We start from the raw sequence: 18,115 nt of genomic DNA, 5'->3' as shown, positions 1-18,115 counted from the left end.
TTCCTCTCGATGACTGGCTGATCCTAGCTCACTCTCGAGACAAGGTTTGCGAACACAGGGACCTAGTGCTGCGGCACCTAGCTTGTCTGGGCCTTCGGGTCAACTGGGAGAAGAGCAAACTCTGCTCCGTGCAGAGGATCTCTTTTCTCGGTATGGAAATCGACTCGGTCGCCATGTGCGTGCAGCTTATGAGCGTGCGCGCGCAGTCACTGCTAATTTGCCTTCGTCAGTTCGAGGGCAAGAGTGCGGTTCCACTGAAACTATTTCAGAGGCTCCTGGGGCATATGGCATCCGCAGCCGCAGTAACGTCGCTCGGCTTGCTTCATATGAGACCGCTTCAGCTTTGGCTTCGCGATCAAGTCCCGAGGTGGGCATGGCAACACGGCACGCTCCGAGTCCCAGTGACTGCCGTCAGACCTTCACCCCGTGGACGAACCTCAGTTTTCTATGGGCTGGAGTGCCCATAGAACGAGTTTCCTGGCATGTTGTTGTATCAACAGATGCCTCCATAATGGGCTAGGGCGCCATGTGCAATGGACATGCTGCCGCAGGCTCCTGGACAAGACCCCAGCGCCTTTGGCATGTCAATTGCCTCGAGTTGCTGGCTGTACGTCTCACCCTGCACCGCTTCTGTGCATTGCTCAGGGATCAGCACGTATTAGTCCGATCAGACAATACCGCCACAGTAGCGTACATCAACCGACAAGGTGGTCTGCGCTCCTGCCGTATGTCGCAACTCGCCCGCCACCTCCTCATATGGAGTCAGAAGCATCTGAGGTCGCTTCGAGCCATTTATATCCCGGGAGACCTGAACCGTGCAGCTGATATGTCTCGGTTTCGGCCTCTCGCTGGAGAATGGGGACTCCATCCCCAGTCGGTTCATCTGATTTGGGATCAGTTCAGGGACGCACAGGCAGATCTGTTTGCCTCCCACGACTCTTGCCACTGCGACCTGTTTTATTCTCTGACCGAGGGCACGCTCGGCACGGATGCACTGGCGCACAGCTGGCCGCGGGGCCTCTGCAAGTATGCGTTTTCCCCCAGTGAGCCTTCTTACGTAGACTTTGCGCAAGATCAGGGAGGACGAGGAGCAGGTCATTTTGGTTGCCCCGTATTGGCTCAACCGCACCTGGTTCCAAGAACTAGTACTCTTCGCGACAGCACCTCCCTGGCCAATTCCTCTGAGAAAGAACCTGCTTTCTCAGGGACGGGGCACCCTATGGCACCCTCGTCCCGATCTTTGAAACCTCCATGTGTGGTTCCTGGACGGGACGAGGCAGGTTTGAGTACCCTACCACCAGCGGTGGTGGCTACCATCACTTCCGCTAGACTAGAGCATCGTCCACGAGACATGCCTATGCGTTGAAGTGGAACCTCTTTGTCAACTGGTGTTCTTCTAAACTTAAAGAACCCACGAAAGGCCCGATCAGTGTCGTGCTTTCCTTCTTGCAAGAAGGGTTGGAGCGAAGGTTGTCTCCCTCCACCCTGAAAGTGTATGGTGCCGCCATTGCCACACATCATGATGCAGTTGATGGTAAGTGCATTGGAAAGCACGACCTGATCATCAGTTTCCTGAGAGGAGCGAGGAGACTGAATCCTCCTCGCCCTCCTCTCGTTCCCTCTTGGGACCTCTCTGTGGTTTTAACTGCTCTGCAGAGTGCTCCCTTTGAGCCTTTGCAATCAGTGGAGCTTAAGTTCCTGTCAATGAAGACAGTGCTCCTGGTTGCATTGGCCTCCATCAAGAGGGTAGGGGACCTGCAGGCATTTTCGGTTGACGAAGCGTGCCTGGAATTTGGACCAGCTAACTCTTACGTGATCCTGAGACCCCGGCCTGGATATGTGCCCAAGGTTCCCACCACACCCTTTCGAGACCAGGTGGTGAACCAGCAAGCGCTGCCCTTGGAGGAGGCAGACCCAGCCTTGGCACTGCTCTGTCCAGTACGCACCCTCCATACTTACGTAGACAGGATGCATTGTTTCAGGACTTCAGACCAGCTCTTTGTCTGTCATGGTGGGAAGCTGAAAGGAAAGGCTCTCTCCAAGCAAAGGTTGTCTCACTGGATAGTGGACGCCATTGCTTTGGCTTACCAGCAGCAAGGTCGACTATGCCCCCTTGATGTGACGGCCTGCTCCACCCGGAGTGTGGCATCCTCTTGGGCTCTAGCGCATGGCGCCTCGCTAACAGACATATGTAGATCTGCAGGCTGGGCGACACCTAACACGGCCTCTGGGCGACCCCCACGTGTGTAGTCCACTGTAAGCCTCTCTGAGCATGTGTCTTTCCCTCGGCAAGCTACCTTGCCACCCCTGGGTTTGAAATATTCCACCTGCAGCTGGACACCCCAGTGATTCTCAATATGCAGCCCCCTGGGGTCATGTGTATTCCAAGTCCCCCCCTTCGGGCTGGGCATAATTGCATATTTCCACTGATATATGCTTCCCAGTGTACCTTGGCATAATTCCAGCAGCCATTAAAAACTATCCCTTTCATGTTAATGTTGTTTTTTCATTGTTTACATGTTTAAATATTCTGAGAATGCATAGTTTTAGTTCTAATGTTTAAACTGCAATAAATGCATTAAAACTTTTTTTTTTTGGAAGCCATTTTGTTTTTATTGTTTATGCCAAAACAGTGATGTTTACAACTTGTTATACGGCAGAAATGGATTCAGCACCTAAAAATCATATAGAAACAACACTTGAAGTACTTTTCCTCAAAAATGCCTACTGCATCTTATCCAGGGCTATTTATCTATTTTGGGACCTGACTATTGTGAGGAGCACGAAGAATCGCTTCCACTCATCAATCCAGAGCTTAAATTCACTGAAAGTCTTTGGGATGTGCTGGAGACTTTACAGAGAGCTGGACTCTTGCATTCTCAACACTAGACCTCGACCAAAAGTGTATTCAGCTCTTGATGGAAATAACATCACAATGTTCATTCCCATCAAGACGTGCATACATTTTCATCCTGGAATATGGCCATGATGTGTCTTCCTACATGGTTGTTTAAGTGCGTTTTCACACCTATACATCGTTTGTCTTGTTCCGAAACATGTATTTAAGTTGTTACAATGTTGCATTTTCTTCTTGGTTCGGTTCGCTTTCACAAGGAAACCTTTCAAAGCGTACCAAAATGTGTTTGTGCAAGTCACATGCGAGTCTTCTTATTGGTCAGAGTTTCCTCTGCGTCATCCATTAAGATGATTGACAAGTTCACTCCATGAGCTTATTGTGGCTTTATTTGTAACTGTCGAGACACACGTAAACACTATACGAATGTACTGTAGACGTCATTCCCGCTGTTAAATTATATACTACATCCGTATTAATATTGCAGCAAGTGCAAAGCTCTCTCTGGATCTCCCAGTGCTGTCTCGAGGTTAAGTGTCAAGACTCACGCAAACACTATAGGAATGTTATAATGCAGATAGAGCAGGAATCAAGGCTTCATTCTCACACGGACAAGCGATATTACTAGGGCTGTTTTCGACTAAGGATTTTCATAGTCGAATCTGATTCGTTAGATTTTGCCGTAGTCGACTGATAGTCGAACCTTTTTTTTTTTTAGATAGCAGCTAGATTTTTTCCATTTCAAACAAAAGAGCTAAAAAAACACATATATATATCACACATATATCATAACATTTCATAAACATGAGGAGCAATATGAGAGAGAAATTTGGTGATGGTTGTTTAGGTACATTAAACCACTCACGCCCATGAGAACCGCGTGGAGTCAACTCACAGCCGCTCCGCTGCCCTGCTGAAAATGTGAAGCAGAAACGCTTAATATCAGATAACGTCCATAATAATTGGACTCTGGGTTCGATTTTTTGACCATTTTCAGTGGTTATGAGGAGCAATATGAGAGGGAAATTTGGTAATCCATTAAACAACGTAAAGCTTTTTAACGCACATGAGAACCGTGTGGAGTCAGCTTTTTAACGCACATGAGAACCGTGTGGAGTCAGCTTTTTAACGCACATGAGAACCGTGTGGAGTCAGCTTTTTAACGCACATGAGAACCGTGTGGAGTCAGCTTTTTAACGCACATGAGAACCGTGTGGAGTCAACTCACAGCCGCTCCGCAGCCCTGCTGAAAATGTGAAGCAGAAACGCTTAATATCAGATAACGTCCATAATAATTGGACTCTGGGTTCGATTTTTTTTTATCATTTTAAGTGGTTATGTGGAGCAATATGAGAGGGGAATTTGGTTATCATTGTTTAGGTACATTAAACCATGTAAAGCTTTTTAACGCACATGAGAACCGTGTGGAGTCAACTCACAGCCGCTCCGCAGCCCTGCTGAAAATTTGAAGCAGATTTTTGAATACATTTTTATTCATTACATTAGTAAGCTACAGGACATCGTCTTTCAAAACATGACCTGAAAAAATAAAATAAAAATGGTACCCAGCCCTTCTGAAAATGCGAATGCGTCTCTGTCCCCAGCACATTTCAAACCAAACTGACGCCCATGTATTCGACTATGAGGTTCATAGTCGAATCAGACCTCTCCGAATCGAATCGTCGAATCCTCGACTATTAGAAGTCAGCCCTAGATATTACACAACATTTTAAGATGAAGATGAGCTCTTTTGGTTTTCAACTGAGATAACTAATGTGCTCACTCACAGAATCACTACTGCTATTCCTACATTTCCCGTTATGAATTATAATGCAATTTGGTTCATTGGTCCGTTGGGTCAGAATGCTTCCACACCTCAAGCGAACCGCCCCAGAGTTCCTTTGCAATCGGTCTGAGACTTTTCTTCTAACCCTAATTGATGGAGTGTGTAGCTTTTCATTTCTTAGGGTGCTTTCACACCTGAGCATTTGTTTCGGAACCTGGTGCGTTTTCTCCATTGGTTCGGTTTGTTTAGGCGATCTCACAGCGATTGCTTTGGTGCGGATCCGAGTGTGATTGCCGTGTTCACACATTCCTAAATGAACCGAACCAATGAAGAAAACACACCAGGTTCTGAAACAAATGTTCAGGTGTGAAAGCACCCTAAGAAATGAAAATCTACACACTCCATCAGTTAGGGTTGGAAGAACTGTTGCCAAACATATAACATGCTAGAAACATAATAATCACTGCAATAATGTTCCAGTCTTTATTAGACTCTTAAGTGTTTGCATATTGAAATCCAAACAGTTGCTGCGTCCCAATTCGCATATTATCCATCCTAAATAGTATTTGAAATATGTACCATATGTTGAAAATGAGTATTCCAAAGATACCCGGATGGTCTACTTTTTCCGGTTAGAATCTGAAGTGCAGATCCGTGTATAAAAACTCATTGCGCTGTGGACGAGGTTTCGATTAGAACTACAAACACGAGTAAAAAGTGTTAAAAAACTACAAACATGACGGATGCGCGAGGCCGACGAAGATAAAGGGGTTTGAGTGATAATTAATCAATAGGCTATCTAACCTGACGAAAATATATTTATTAAATGTCATCCACATTATATTTAATCTGAAACAGCGTTGTGGACTCATTAACTTTTAAATGCATCATTCTGGAAACATGAGAAGAGTTCTCCGAATGAAAGACCAATGACTGGCAGGTCAACTTGCGACTACATTTCTCTCCAAAATGACATTAATTTTAATTGAATGTGGAGGATTTTAATTGTGGCAAGTTGATTGACAGGGCAGTTTAACAGTGACAGGTTGCACGCAACTAAGCGACATAGCGTCAGTTAAAGACGTGATTATGACAAAGTAGTATGTCCCAAAGCTTGCATACTATTCTGCTTCACACTCAAAAGTATGTACTTTTTCTTCTCAAAAAGAGTACATACTGTTAGTGCATAGTATAAGTAGACGAATCGGGACTCAACAAGTGACTTTTTTTTGTGATTCTGGACACAACTTCTAATTTTGTGGATAGTATGCAACTGGAACACAGGCTTCTCTGGAAAACACTTGCCTAAGAGCCCTGAAAGCAAACATGAACAACACTGTCTACTATCTTCATCTTCTCCCACTGCGATTGGAAGATAAAGAGAGAGAGAGAGAGGGGAAATGAACAAACGCAGGGCATGGTGCCCGCTGGCTCGTCTGGCTCTGGTGTAGCAGATGTTGAACGCTGGAGCACTGGCACTAGTGCTGGACTGAGCTCGGGGACTGGCTTTGAGTAGGGCTTGTTATAGGCTAAATACAGCACGCTCTGTGGGAGCTTTCAACTCTTACCAGCACATGCCCTGACAAACACCAAAGGCTTGCTCTCGGCCCGGGACGTCACCTGGAAGCTGATATGTGGACAAAAACTCTCTGTTTTTTGGAAACATTGACCCTTGTAGAAGCTGTTTAATCTGTCAGAGCTCTACCGGATTGACTTCAGCACTTCTGCGCCAGCTGAGAGATTTATTTGCTCTGGGCACTTTACCACCACCAAATAAAAAACACTAAGAGATTTATGAAAAGCAATGTTGTCTTTATATCACATTCAAGTTTTATTCAGTGACAGGTGCACTACTGGAATAAAATCATACATCTAATGTTGATTAAACTCAAAGTTCATTCTGCTAAAGGGACTGTAGTGGTGAATGGCTCACTCGAAATCTGTGTTTTTATAGGCATTTTTAAACGCATCAGTAAAAATTAAATGTAAAAAAAATATATTTTATGCTCACATCTCTCTCTTATTTCCCCAGCATTTTCCAACTTTTTCTCAATGTTAACCAGGTTACCATCATTTATCATATTTATTTTTATTTTTATTTATTCTATACAGAAATGACAACTTTTTTTCCCCAGAACTCTGCAAGGGCAAACACATATCTTCAATGCCCTTTAATAATATTTTTAAGAATATTAATAGTTATTATTATTATATATTTTTTAGGTTTCTTAAAATGGGATAATCTTAAACAGTTACTTCTAAGATACATTTTCAGAATTTTCTCAACTAAGTTTATATTGTTTTAACAATATTCATATATTTTAATGGAAAATAAGACAAATATGATTTGTTTCCAGCCATGTGGATATGGGGTTTTGCTTTTCTCCCACATCAACTGCACTCATTTAAAGAGTCTTGCTCCTTCTTCCATTAGTACATTTGTCTTTTTTGTTATGATAATCTTAATATAGTATTTTAAGAGGTCTAAGACCACACCGTCCTCTCTCATTTGTCTCTTCTTCCCTCTTTCTCTCTCAACCCCTGTTAAATTAATGGATTGCCAAGAACATTTTCCTAATTTTTTCCTCAAGCTGTAATTTTCTGTCCTGCCTTACATTGGCCATATTTTAACCCTCCTTTTTTATTGAAGATTCAAGACTTTGGCACAGTAAAATAGACAGCATTCTTTATTATCTTCCTCTCACATAATAAAAAACAAAAAAAACCTGAATGGAGACCTAACCACATCCGTGATTAATTAGTGTTGGGCTATTAGTGTTCCATCTCTGTAATTACTTGATTGTAAGCCGTTAACTACTGAATGTCCTAATGGCTGGGAGTTTGATTCTAGTAATTATCCTAAAGGAGGCATCAGGTGGCGTTTGATAGCCTTGCTGGACTGTTATTGACTCTGGCTTCGGTTCTCCCGGCTGTGGCCGTATGTCTTGGAACATTTAGCCCGGCACCATAACAAACATAAAACCATTTAGAGACCAGCACAGCCACTGACCCCAGACCAGTAACACTTGGTCAGGCTTGTTGAAGGAATGGGAGTTTGAAGGAATATTCTGAGTTCAATAAAAGTTAAGTTCAATTAAATGCATTTGTGGCTTAATGGTCATTAAACACACACACACACACACACACACGCACACACACACACACACACACACACACACACACACACACACACACACACTCAAACACACTCTCAAACACACACACATACAAAATAAAATACACCTGATCTTTAAAAACAAACAAAATGGCTTGTACATTGGATGCGAAATTGCGAATTGGGACAATTTTTGGAGTAATTAAAAGAAATGTGCTTATAATTTTATTAAAGGGGTACTTCACCTCTGGAAAGATGAATGTGTATTTAAAATAGGTCATTTATGTAGAAGAAATGTGAAATTATTTTTGAATTTGGAGCTTTCTAGACTGAGAAAATCCAGAAAATGTATTTTTGGCTTATGTGGATGAAAGACCACAACTCCCAGAATGCACTTGCTTTCGCTGCCCTACGAGGCCACTCCCAAGCCACGCCTACCGGTAAGAGAGCGCAGAACAAACAACAAGGCTAGGCTACTAGTGAGACTACGTGACGAGTTTGTCCGGGATTTCGAGATCGTCCAAAATGTCCGGGATTCGGCTTTTGCGTTCTACAGTCGCCATTCATCATGTTTACTGTGGCGAGCAGGACGAGGCTGACGGCCGCGGGAGAACGGCGCGAGGCCGGTGGCGTGATTACTGATGAGCCGGTCTCGTATCTCTCACGGAGGAGCGGGAATTGTCTTAGCAATGTTTAAACGCACATCAACCGATCACTTGTTTAGTGTTCATGTAAACACTACATTCAGATTCACCAATCGGAATGAATTCTGTTAGACTGAAACAAAAGGTGTGCAAGTAAACAATGAATGGCGACTGCAGAAAGCAAAAGCCGAATCCCAGACATTTTGGACGACGGCCGGACATGTCTGGGCAAAAGAGGATGGTAACCCCTACTACTCAGCTTTCTTTTACTACTCAGCTTTCTCCACAGAACAAGAGCCTGTTAGCTTAGCTTCCAAAGAAAGGCGGCTGACACTGTGTACATTCTGTGAGTGAGATCCCACCCTCTATGGGCGGGCTGAACACATGCGGGACAGCGCCATCTACTGGCTGTAGTCTTAAGCCTCTGGACAAAAAATCCTCCGATGACGCAAAATGACGATTTTTGCGTCATCTGAGGATTTTTTCCAGACAAAAAATACATAAATCTCTCCTCTCAGGGGGATATGAGGGGGGAAAGCACGGTAATTCGAAAATACTACAGGTTTTCTACTAATACAAAGCTTAATGCTAAATCCTGAAGTATCCCTTTAATTCATTTACATTTATTCTTCAACATAAAAATTGCTTTATTTGAGCTTTAAAGTTATCATTTTATTGTTTATGGCATTAAGATGCCATAGCAAAAAAGTTGTAAAATTGCTCAAATATGTGTGGAAAAATCTTTCGCCTCCATGCAAAATTTCCGATCATGATGGTTGGATTTTTCCCACAAAAACAACAGCTGCTTTTCCACTGTCGTGCCGAACAGTTCCAGTTATATTTCCCCCCCGAGGTTGTTTCGACACAATTACAAACCGTTCTCGGCCCAGAATTATCAGGGTAAGCCAACTTTGTCCCGCAGTGTAAGCTGGTGTCCCACATTTCAATTATGTCTGTATTATTTTTTCCTCCTTGAAATTACAATACCACAATAAGACATATAATACAAAAAAAAATGCAGTTGCTGTTTAAAAATCCATTAGTGCAGCTGACATGTTCTAGCTAGAGCGGGGGAAATAACCAACCAACGCTGTCGTAGAGAGGGATTTTTCCGCTGAAGACGACTGGATGGAGCAAAACTCGTTAAATATATCAGCGTCAGCCAGGACTTCTTCTAGACATGTACTGGATAAGAACTAGAGTTTTATACATTGAGTGGCCAAGGCTACTTTATAAGGTGCGTTCACGACATGTCCTAATTACTATTCTACCTTTCACGTGATCGTAGAACTTAGTAATTACAACTTTAGACTCGTAATTTTCAGATAGCTGCGACTTGTACCATGTAACCACTGTACCACTCGAAAACAGGAGATCCACATGCATTTTGAATGATCAAAAATGACGGCGTCGACTGGCACCTTTTTTCAAATACGCTGGCGGGAAGAGAGTTAAATGTGACCCCACCTTAAGTGCCTCTCTCCAACCCCACGCTTTTCAGTAAATAGAGGTCAAAATAAATTTGTGGTAATTAATATTATGCTGCAAGTGTTTTTTGATTGAGCTTAACTCACATTGATCCTGGAATATTCCATTTAACCTCTTGAAACATTTCCCTTTTTTCTTTGAGCCAACCACGAACATGACATATCCCAGTTATTATATAAGCGAGCGAGACAGTCCTGAGGGCTACAAATGTGTCTCCAGATAAAAATACGTGTGCCCTCCTCCGGCCTATCAGTCTCTCTATCTCCCCCACTGCCTTTTCTTTTACCATTACAGCCGTTGTTCAAATGATAAGGTCAACCTTACTGATCCCTCTGTGTCCTGACCATTACTCTTTTCTCTCCGCTTCTCCTACATCTGCCTATTCGTATTCATTTGGCACTCCCAAAAAGGTCATTTTGTGGACAGGGAGCAAATTGCTGTGCATACCCTGCGTCTGAGCCCCTAACTACATTTTCCAGGATTTAGTAACGTCTGTGGCAAGCTGTAAAGCTCAATTTGCCTGATGCATGTGCACATCAAGACCCTTCAAAGCCTGCGTTCGGAGGGAGTCGGCCCTCTTTTCAATAAGGAAAGGCAAATGCATGCATCCTGTAGGACCTGGCGTGACGACCCGAGCATGTAATGTTACTGTCCCGCTACATTTGTAAAGCGCGTGCCGCCGAAACACACGTGTCTAAATTTGAAATCACACTGCGGTTACGCCGTGCACCCAGATGGGTCTGAAACGTTTAATTATGGTGGCCTGTGTTGCCATATGCTTGGCTTTTGCCTGTGTAATTTGTATTTGTGCGCACAGGCGGTCATGGAACACACTTTTTTCTCTGTGCTGTTAACGGACTTAAAAATATCCCGTCGGATGGATTCAGATTAGTTATTAGATACAGTAGACTTGAGCAGGACTGCAATTTTACTGCGGCCGGTGTGCAATCCAAGTGACAGTGTCAAATATAGAACTCACTAAACGTTTGCAACGCTTTACCTCAACGCAAGGGCCAATGACTTATATAATGACTCATATATATTTATATTTTGTGTAGATTTATGTGTGTGTGTGTGTGTTAGAAGACTCTTCTGCTCACCAAGGCTTCATTTATTTGATCAAATATGAATATTATTTGCATGTAAAAAAAATTTCTCAATGTGAATATACAGTAAAGTGTAATTTATTCCTGTGATCAAAGCTGAATTTTCAGCATCATTACTCCAGTCTTCAGTGTCACATGATCCTTCAGAAATCATTCAAATATGATGATTTGATGCTCAAAAAACATTTATGATTATTATAAGTGTTTAAAACTAAGTGTTTTTTGTGGAAACCATGATTCAGTGCTGCTCAGAAATGTGGGGTGTTTTTTTAGTTGATTTTATTCAGAAATTAATTATTTTATTCATCAAGGATGCATTGCATTGATGAAAAGTGACAGTAAAGGCATTTATAATGTTACGAAAGATTTATATTCCAAATAAATGCTGTAATTTTGCACTTTCTATTCATCAAAAAATCCTGAAAAAATAAATAAATGATGGTTTTCACCAAAATATTATGCAAGTTTTCAACAACCCTTTCAAATGACTCACGTCAGCGTCCACTTTTAAAACTTTTTCACAGATCAAGCTTTGCTCACATTATATTCTTTATTTAATAATGAACTTTTTTATATTGATGTTGGTGTCGTATGGTTTTGAAAAACCTTTAAACAATTTTCAAGAAAAGTTTAAATGACTCAAAATATGTGGTGTAAACATTTTACAACTCAAACTAAACTAAAAATATAAGAAAAATGCAATCATCTTCTCAGTCTGTCGTCACTGTAACAGCATGTTTGGTCCACAGACAGACTCTTTAGTCATTTACGTGTGTATTGTTTGTTATTTCTGCGCTGTAGGTCCGGAGGGCTTGGGTTTTAGCATCACCTCCAGAGACGTGCCCATCGGCAGTTCGGCCCCCATATATGTGAAGAATATCCTCCCCCGTGGAGCCGCCATCCAGGACGGCCGTCTGAAAGCTGGAGACCGGCTGCTAGAGGTGAGAAACACTGAAGCTGTGGAGCATCACATGACCTCTGACTTCCTCTTCCGCTTCCTCAACTTCCTGTACAGACATTTCAGAATAATAGACCTTATGAGAAAACCCTCTTTAGAATATTGTCTTTGAACTTCCGTTTTTGTGATCGTTCTGTATAATTCTATGGCATCGCTGTCGAGGAGTAGTTATCTGGTGAAGTGGATTTACTTATTGTAGAGTAAATGAAAGTTATCATGAGCACTGTAATATTTAAAGCAGATGTCTTAACACATGTCAGTAGACCGGGAAGATTTTAAAACGAGCCGTTCATTCATAAATACGTAAGATTGCAGTGAAAATACAAACTGAAAGACAAAAGACAATGAGTGCCGCGCTGAAAAGGGGCGGGGCTACATACGGCCTATTGAGCTTTTCTTATATAAAAAAAACAACAACAAACTCCTTCCGTTCCCTGTGTCATACAGAAGTACCGACGACTCATTGTTTTCCAGAGGATTTCCCTCCTTAGCTCATTCTGCTCGGTCTATCGGAGACGAGACGTCTCATTGTTTTCCTCTCTCCCTTGTGAGATGCACTTTCCTTTTTAGTTTCGGAAAGTAAATAATGTTCACAAAAGAGAATGGACAAAAAGAACTATGCCTGATGGCTGATTTACAACGACAGCCAATCAACAATGGCCATTTCATTTAGAAATGGAGCAGAACACCTGCAGGCTCTCATGCCAGATGCGACCGTGGAGCCAGAACGTCATCCATTTGGCTTAACAAACCCTGATTCATCGCTTTAATGGAGTCGAGGCCTTTCAGAGAGCTGTCGGTTCACCCTGGGCCTTTATGTTGCCATAGAAATATGAGGACTATCTCCTGTTGTCATGGTCACAATAATGCGACTGCAATTAATTGAAATGTTTGATCAGATATAATTGCACAGAATGCAATTCCTGTTTTATTTGTTGCTTTATTAAACACCCAGCCTGACTCGCATCAGCCACTGAGCAAAAAGTGCCACTTTTTCACAGGTCAACCTTAAATACTTTATTTCATGAATCTGATATTGAGAACATTATGTATTAAATATACTTATATGTGATTTATTTGTAAAAACAACTCTGGCGTGCTTTCTGAAACTGCATCCCAGGCATGATGCACTGATATTATATACACTTTGTACACTATCCTTTGTAATATAATAATATATCGGTATAGTATCCTTTAGGATTTATTGTGTTTGGTTTAGTGCATTATGGTTTACAACATGTATTTGAAAAATATACTGACGGAAGAAATATATATTATTGTTTAGACAAATATGTATGTCTTTTGTGTGTGTGTAGGTGAATGGAGTGGATCTGAATGGGAAGACTCAGGAGGAGGTCGTGGCTCTGTTGCGCTCGACTCCCATGGGAGGCACTGTAGGTCTTCTCATCGTCAGACAAGAGGATGCTTTCCTGCCCCGCGAAGTGGTGAGTCACACACTCTCACACACACACACACACACACCTAAAATTTGCAACCTTCTTAAAATGGCTTAACAATGGCCCCAGTAAAACGGTCTCTCGATATCACACAGAGTTCATATAGCACCATGAAATGGCCTCTTCAACTCCTTCCCTGCCTCGGGCCTATTTAGGTCACATGTGAAGTCATTATTTGAAGTCATTATTATTTCCATAATAGATAATTCAGGAGTGCAAATGAACTCCAGGCTGCCTTGACATTTGTATGCAGATTTTTTTCTTGGTCGACATTCCATAAAGATCTTCTTTATTGAGTCGGTGTGGAAGGTTCCCATTGGCTGTCTCAATGAACTGCTGTTTAAAGCATTTGCACTTACAGGGTTCCTATGCAGTATGATCAAGTATGGGATCTGATTTTAGTAGTTTCCAGGTCTGGATAAGCGTATCATATAAGTCTAGAGCCGACAACCAGTACAGTTTAGTGATTGTTTAACATGACTGAATTAATTCAAGGTGAATATTTTTTTTATTTTTTTTTTCTGTAAGTGCATCTCTTCACTAAAGGGAGTTGGCAGTCATTTAAATCAAATTGTACTTTGCTGTTTGGTGTTCGTGCAACATCAACCTGCAATTACAGTATCAAATGTCTCAGCTGTGAATATATGCAGGTTTTTTCTCATCATGTAAGAGTACGTATTCACTTGGAGAAAACCAATATAATGTAAACTAATGTTATATGGGTGAAAACTTTATTGGTGAGGATTTGGAAAAGAGTGATAATGGCTGATAATAAATTAATATATATTGCAAACATTGTAATTTTATTCTATCATACCCTGCCATTATTTTGACAATAATATTTTAAAACTGATAATATGAATTTAAAGTACTCAAAATGTATGCAGTGAGTGAAAGTGTAATCCTATATTAACTTCATCTAGGTTTGATGTGTTTGAATATAACATGCATGTTAACAATTTAAAACTATTTATGTTAACAATTTAAAACTATTTATCAGGTGTTAAATATGGTCTGAAATGTGTAGGATACTGATAGTTTTAGGAATCCTGCACTTAGCAGCGTTGATCACTGGCAGATTTTCTTGAAAATGAAACCCAAGTAAATGAGCGCTTTTAGCTTGATTTCCTCAGTTGATACGTTCTGAAATATGTCCAAAGACAGTTCATTATGCATCAAATTAGTGGTGTGTCATTTCGTTTACACAGAATTGCTGTGATACAACAACCAATGCAATAAAACTGGATGAAGTTCTGGATAAAACTGAACATGCTTTTAGTGACAATCACTGGGCATTTCACTTTGAAAGTGTTGCGAAACATGCAAGGAGCATCATAATATCGCCACAGGAATGTCTTTGTCAACCAATGGAAGATTCCCAGCAAAGAGGGAAAGTTCCCTGAACGTTCTGGCAAGGTTCTCTCTACGTTATGAACAAACATTCTTCCAGAAACGTTAATAGAATGTTCGTTCGAAGTTGTCTGGTCTTTAATAATGTTCTCAAATCATTAGCACAGCAACATTTAAACATCGTTCGTGGAATATTTGTCTGAAATGTTTTTGAAATGTTCAAGAATGTTCAGAGAATGTTCCCATAATGTTTCCAAAATGATCAGATGGAGTGTTCCCATAAGGTATTGATTCTTGGAGTGATTGAGAGTGGTTGGATATGAGCTTTGACTTTCTTTCCTTTGGCTCAGGCAAGATTTGATTAAAGACGCCATCACGAAGACACTCTTTCACAAACTCTCCCACTCCACATCGTTTCTCATCAACTCCCCCTGAAAATTTGGAGTTTAAGACATCCGAACGACAGGGGTGGGAAGAGAGAAAGAGAGGGAAGAGATAAACTGTTGGATGCTTCATTACTCTTATTGTCACATTAACATTCAGGAGGCTTTAGCTTCGCAACGCGCTCTGTTCAGGCATTAAAGGATCTCAATAATCCATACAAGTATGTTCATAAAAATCAGATTACAAAAGCATCGCTCCACCGCTGACAGTTATTGCAAATAAAGTGGAGAGAGAGAGGACAGCGGACGGTTATTGATGCTATTTTGTAGATGTGTGTGAGGGAGAGAGAGATAGAGGGAGAAAGAGAGAGAGAGAGAGCGTGGTGGTTTTATATGATGATATGGGAAGGTTGTCATGTGAGCCAATCACAGTGTCGGACCATTAACGCATCATCGAGGAAGTTCTAAATCAAAAGACTGAGTGACATGCTCTGCCACAGTGACAGGTTACAGTCTAATAAATCACTGCCAAGTACTTAACTTATGCTTTTTGGCATTTAAAGACATGACACAATTAACCTCAAATTAGCATAATGGCAATGTGAGAGAATGTAATAGTGCGAAATTGGACATAGTTGGTTCTAACCCCTAACACGCTGAGGGATCTTATTTATTTATTTATTTTCATTTATCTGCATGCATGCGATTAGCCTTCCAGACGTCTAGGGAATTGCAGACATTTTACGAAAGTGTGAGCGTCAAATGCGAGCTGGCAGAGGCAGTGACTTATTGATAGGGGCGTCAGCTTTAACCTTTGCTCACAGCCGAAGTCCAGTCCTGAGGGAACCGCAGAAAAATGAGCTTTGATGCCCCCGGCCGGCCCTCGCCCTTTAGAGAAAAAGAGAAAGAGAAGCGAGAGGAGGCGGCATGTTCAGTGAACTCCAAAGAGGAATCGATGAAGTGTTGTCCTTGGAGTCTTCTGCACTCTGGGCTGGTGTTAGTTGAGTGCAATTATAGGTCATGTGCCACTCAAAGTGTCATATACTCATGAGATTACTGATCTTTAAACAACTGAGTTGTTGCTTTGTTTGCTGCTCCTGACAGGTAGATTGAGACTCGATGACACATTTGGGTCAGTCTTAAGGGCTGTTCACAACAAGAACAAGAACTTTAAAGATAACTGTAACTGCATTGGTGGCAAGAAGTGATGCCCGACCTAGGAAAATTGACTTATTCACCCTTCTTTGAAATATTATAAAAAAACTGTTTGTAACCATATTTACATAGTTGTGCTTGTAGTCAATTATTTTATTTATGATAACGCAATAAAACATGACTAAATGTGGCGACATAATTTTTGGCCACGCTGTCATACAAGGAAATTATGAACACATAAAAGAACTAGCAAAATATGTATTACATTTTTTGATGGTTTAAATGAACTGAATAATAAAGAACAAATATCCCCTCCAGACAACCATATAATTTATCTGTGTCATTATAGTTATAGTTGTGCAATGCCATTGTTTCATAATGATTTAGAACTATATATTTATCATTACAGTTATCGTCCTTTGGAAGTCCTAATGGAAAGTCTTTGTGTAAGGGGGTTTTCACAGAACCTTGGCCCGAGTGTGATTGTTCCCAGCACTCGGCAGCGTCGGTCTGGTTTCACACAGTGTCTACACCGGACACAAGCCAATAGATCTCATCAGTGATTGTGTCCACACTGAATGTGTTATGACGAGTCACCGACAGCAAACTGATGCCTTGTTTCGTTTCTGACGTATTACTCACATCTGAGTATTTATGGTCACTTTGACGCATCAACACGGTGTCAGACTTTTGAATGCTAAAGTAAAACGCTATTGGAATAGACACAAAGAACAGTGGATTGAAAAAAAATCAAGGTCTAGAGATGTAAAAAGAAAAAAGATGTACTTGAAACTTGAAACTCACCAACCCACCAAATATGTGTGTATTTCAGCAGTGGTGTGTAACACAGTCACTCCTACTAGCCACGTTGGCAGGTTGAATTTTACATTTTTTTTTTTTTTTTTTTGAATTTTACACAGTGCAATGTAGTTTTGCTAAAAATATTGATTTTTCAATACCGACACTGACATGTCTAAAATGCTTCCAATACTCATTACCCTCAGTACATTTATTTTTCTTAAACAGTCAAATACACAGGATAATGTCAAAATGCAAGGCAAGTATTCACGTAAACACAGTCAGTTATGTTTTAAGTTCAGCATAAGTTCAGAAAGAAAATGCATGTGTAACTATATAATGGATCTTTGCGTCAGGTCTTAAAGTGACAGCAGCCTAAAATACCTGCTGCCAAATTATGAGATAATATTAAAAATATCTATATGGCAGTTTTCCCCATGGTATCAATGTCAAAATTGTGGCCATTAAAAAATGCTGAGTGGCTAGTAACTTTGGAAAACCACTCGCCACAGAGGCTGGTGAGCAAAAAAGTCAAGCCCTGATTACAAAGTAGCTGCCTATGAAGGCAGTCCGGCAGCTCACTAGGCTTTGGAACAGTTTAGTCTCACATAATAAGACTTTAGCCAGCATAAACTCAGTCTACATTGCAGCTTATTCCAATTCAATCACATAAGGCCCCTGATGAATTGGAGAAAGTATATTGGGGCCTTTAGATTTGACGTTTTCTATGTCAGTTTGTTTCATTTGAAATGGGACATGTACGTCACAAACTTTGGCAAATCTACCAACAATTGTTCTTTGGACATGGGCCATTGAAGAAGTCTGTGAACTTGTAAACAGGGCTTTGTTTTCCGCTGTTCGATAAGAAACCTGTATACACAAACTCCCGGAAATTTTGCAAAGCTAATCAGATTGGATTTTGCAAGAGCTCCATTTTGTGTGCAACATGCATGAAGTGGGCAGTGAACAGTCCGTTGGCACTCCACAACAGTGACGTCTGACTCCTTGGCATCTTAACATT

The 18,115-nt window shown here is 41.3% G+C and overlaps 1 protein-coding gene across 5 annotated transcripts in view; it reads left to right on the top strand.

The window, feature by feature from the left end:
- Positions 1 to 18,115, top strand: part of pard3aa (par-3 family cell polarity regulator alpha, a) — a 476,999-nt gene that overhangs the window by 248,845 nt on the left and 210,039 nt on the right. For all 5 annotated transcript variants that reach the window (XM_081353162.1, XM_081353163.1, XM_081353160.1 and 2 more), the window contains 2 exons: positions 11,795 to 11,934; positions 13,268 to 13,396. In XM_081353162.1, coding sequence (XP_081209288.1) covers positions 11,795 to 11,934; positions 13,268 to 13,396 — 269 coding nt within the window. The remainder of the gene's footprint in view (positions 1 to 11,794; positions 11,935 to 13,267; positions 13,397 to 18,115) is intronic.

Source organism: Scardinius erythrophthalmus (genome assembly GCF_964197995.2).
Source record: "Scardinius erythrophthalmus genome assembly, chromosome: 22".
Classification (NCBI taxonomy): Eukaryota; Metazoa; Chordata; class Actinopteri; order Cypriniformes; family Leuciscidae; genus Scardinius; species Scardinius erythrophthalmus.
Note: the sequence above shows the minus strand (reverse complement) of the source record. Positions and strands in the feature narration are given on the sequence as shown.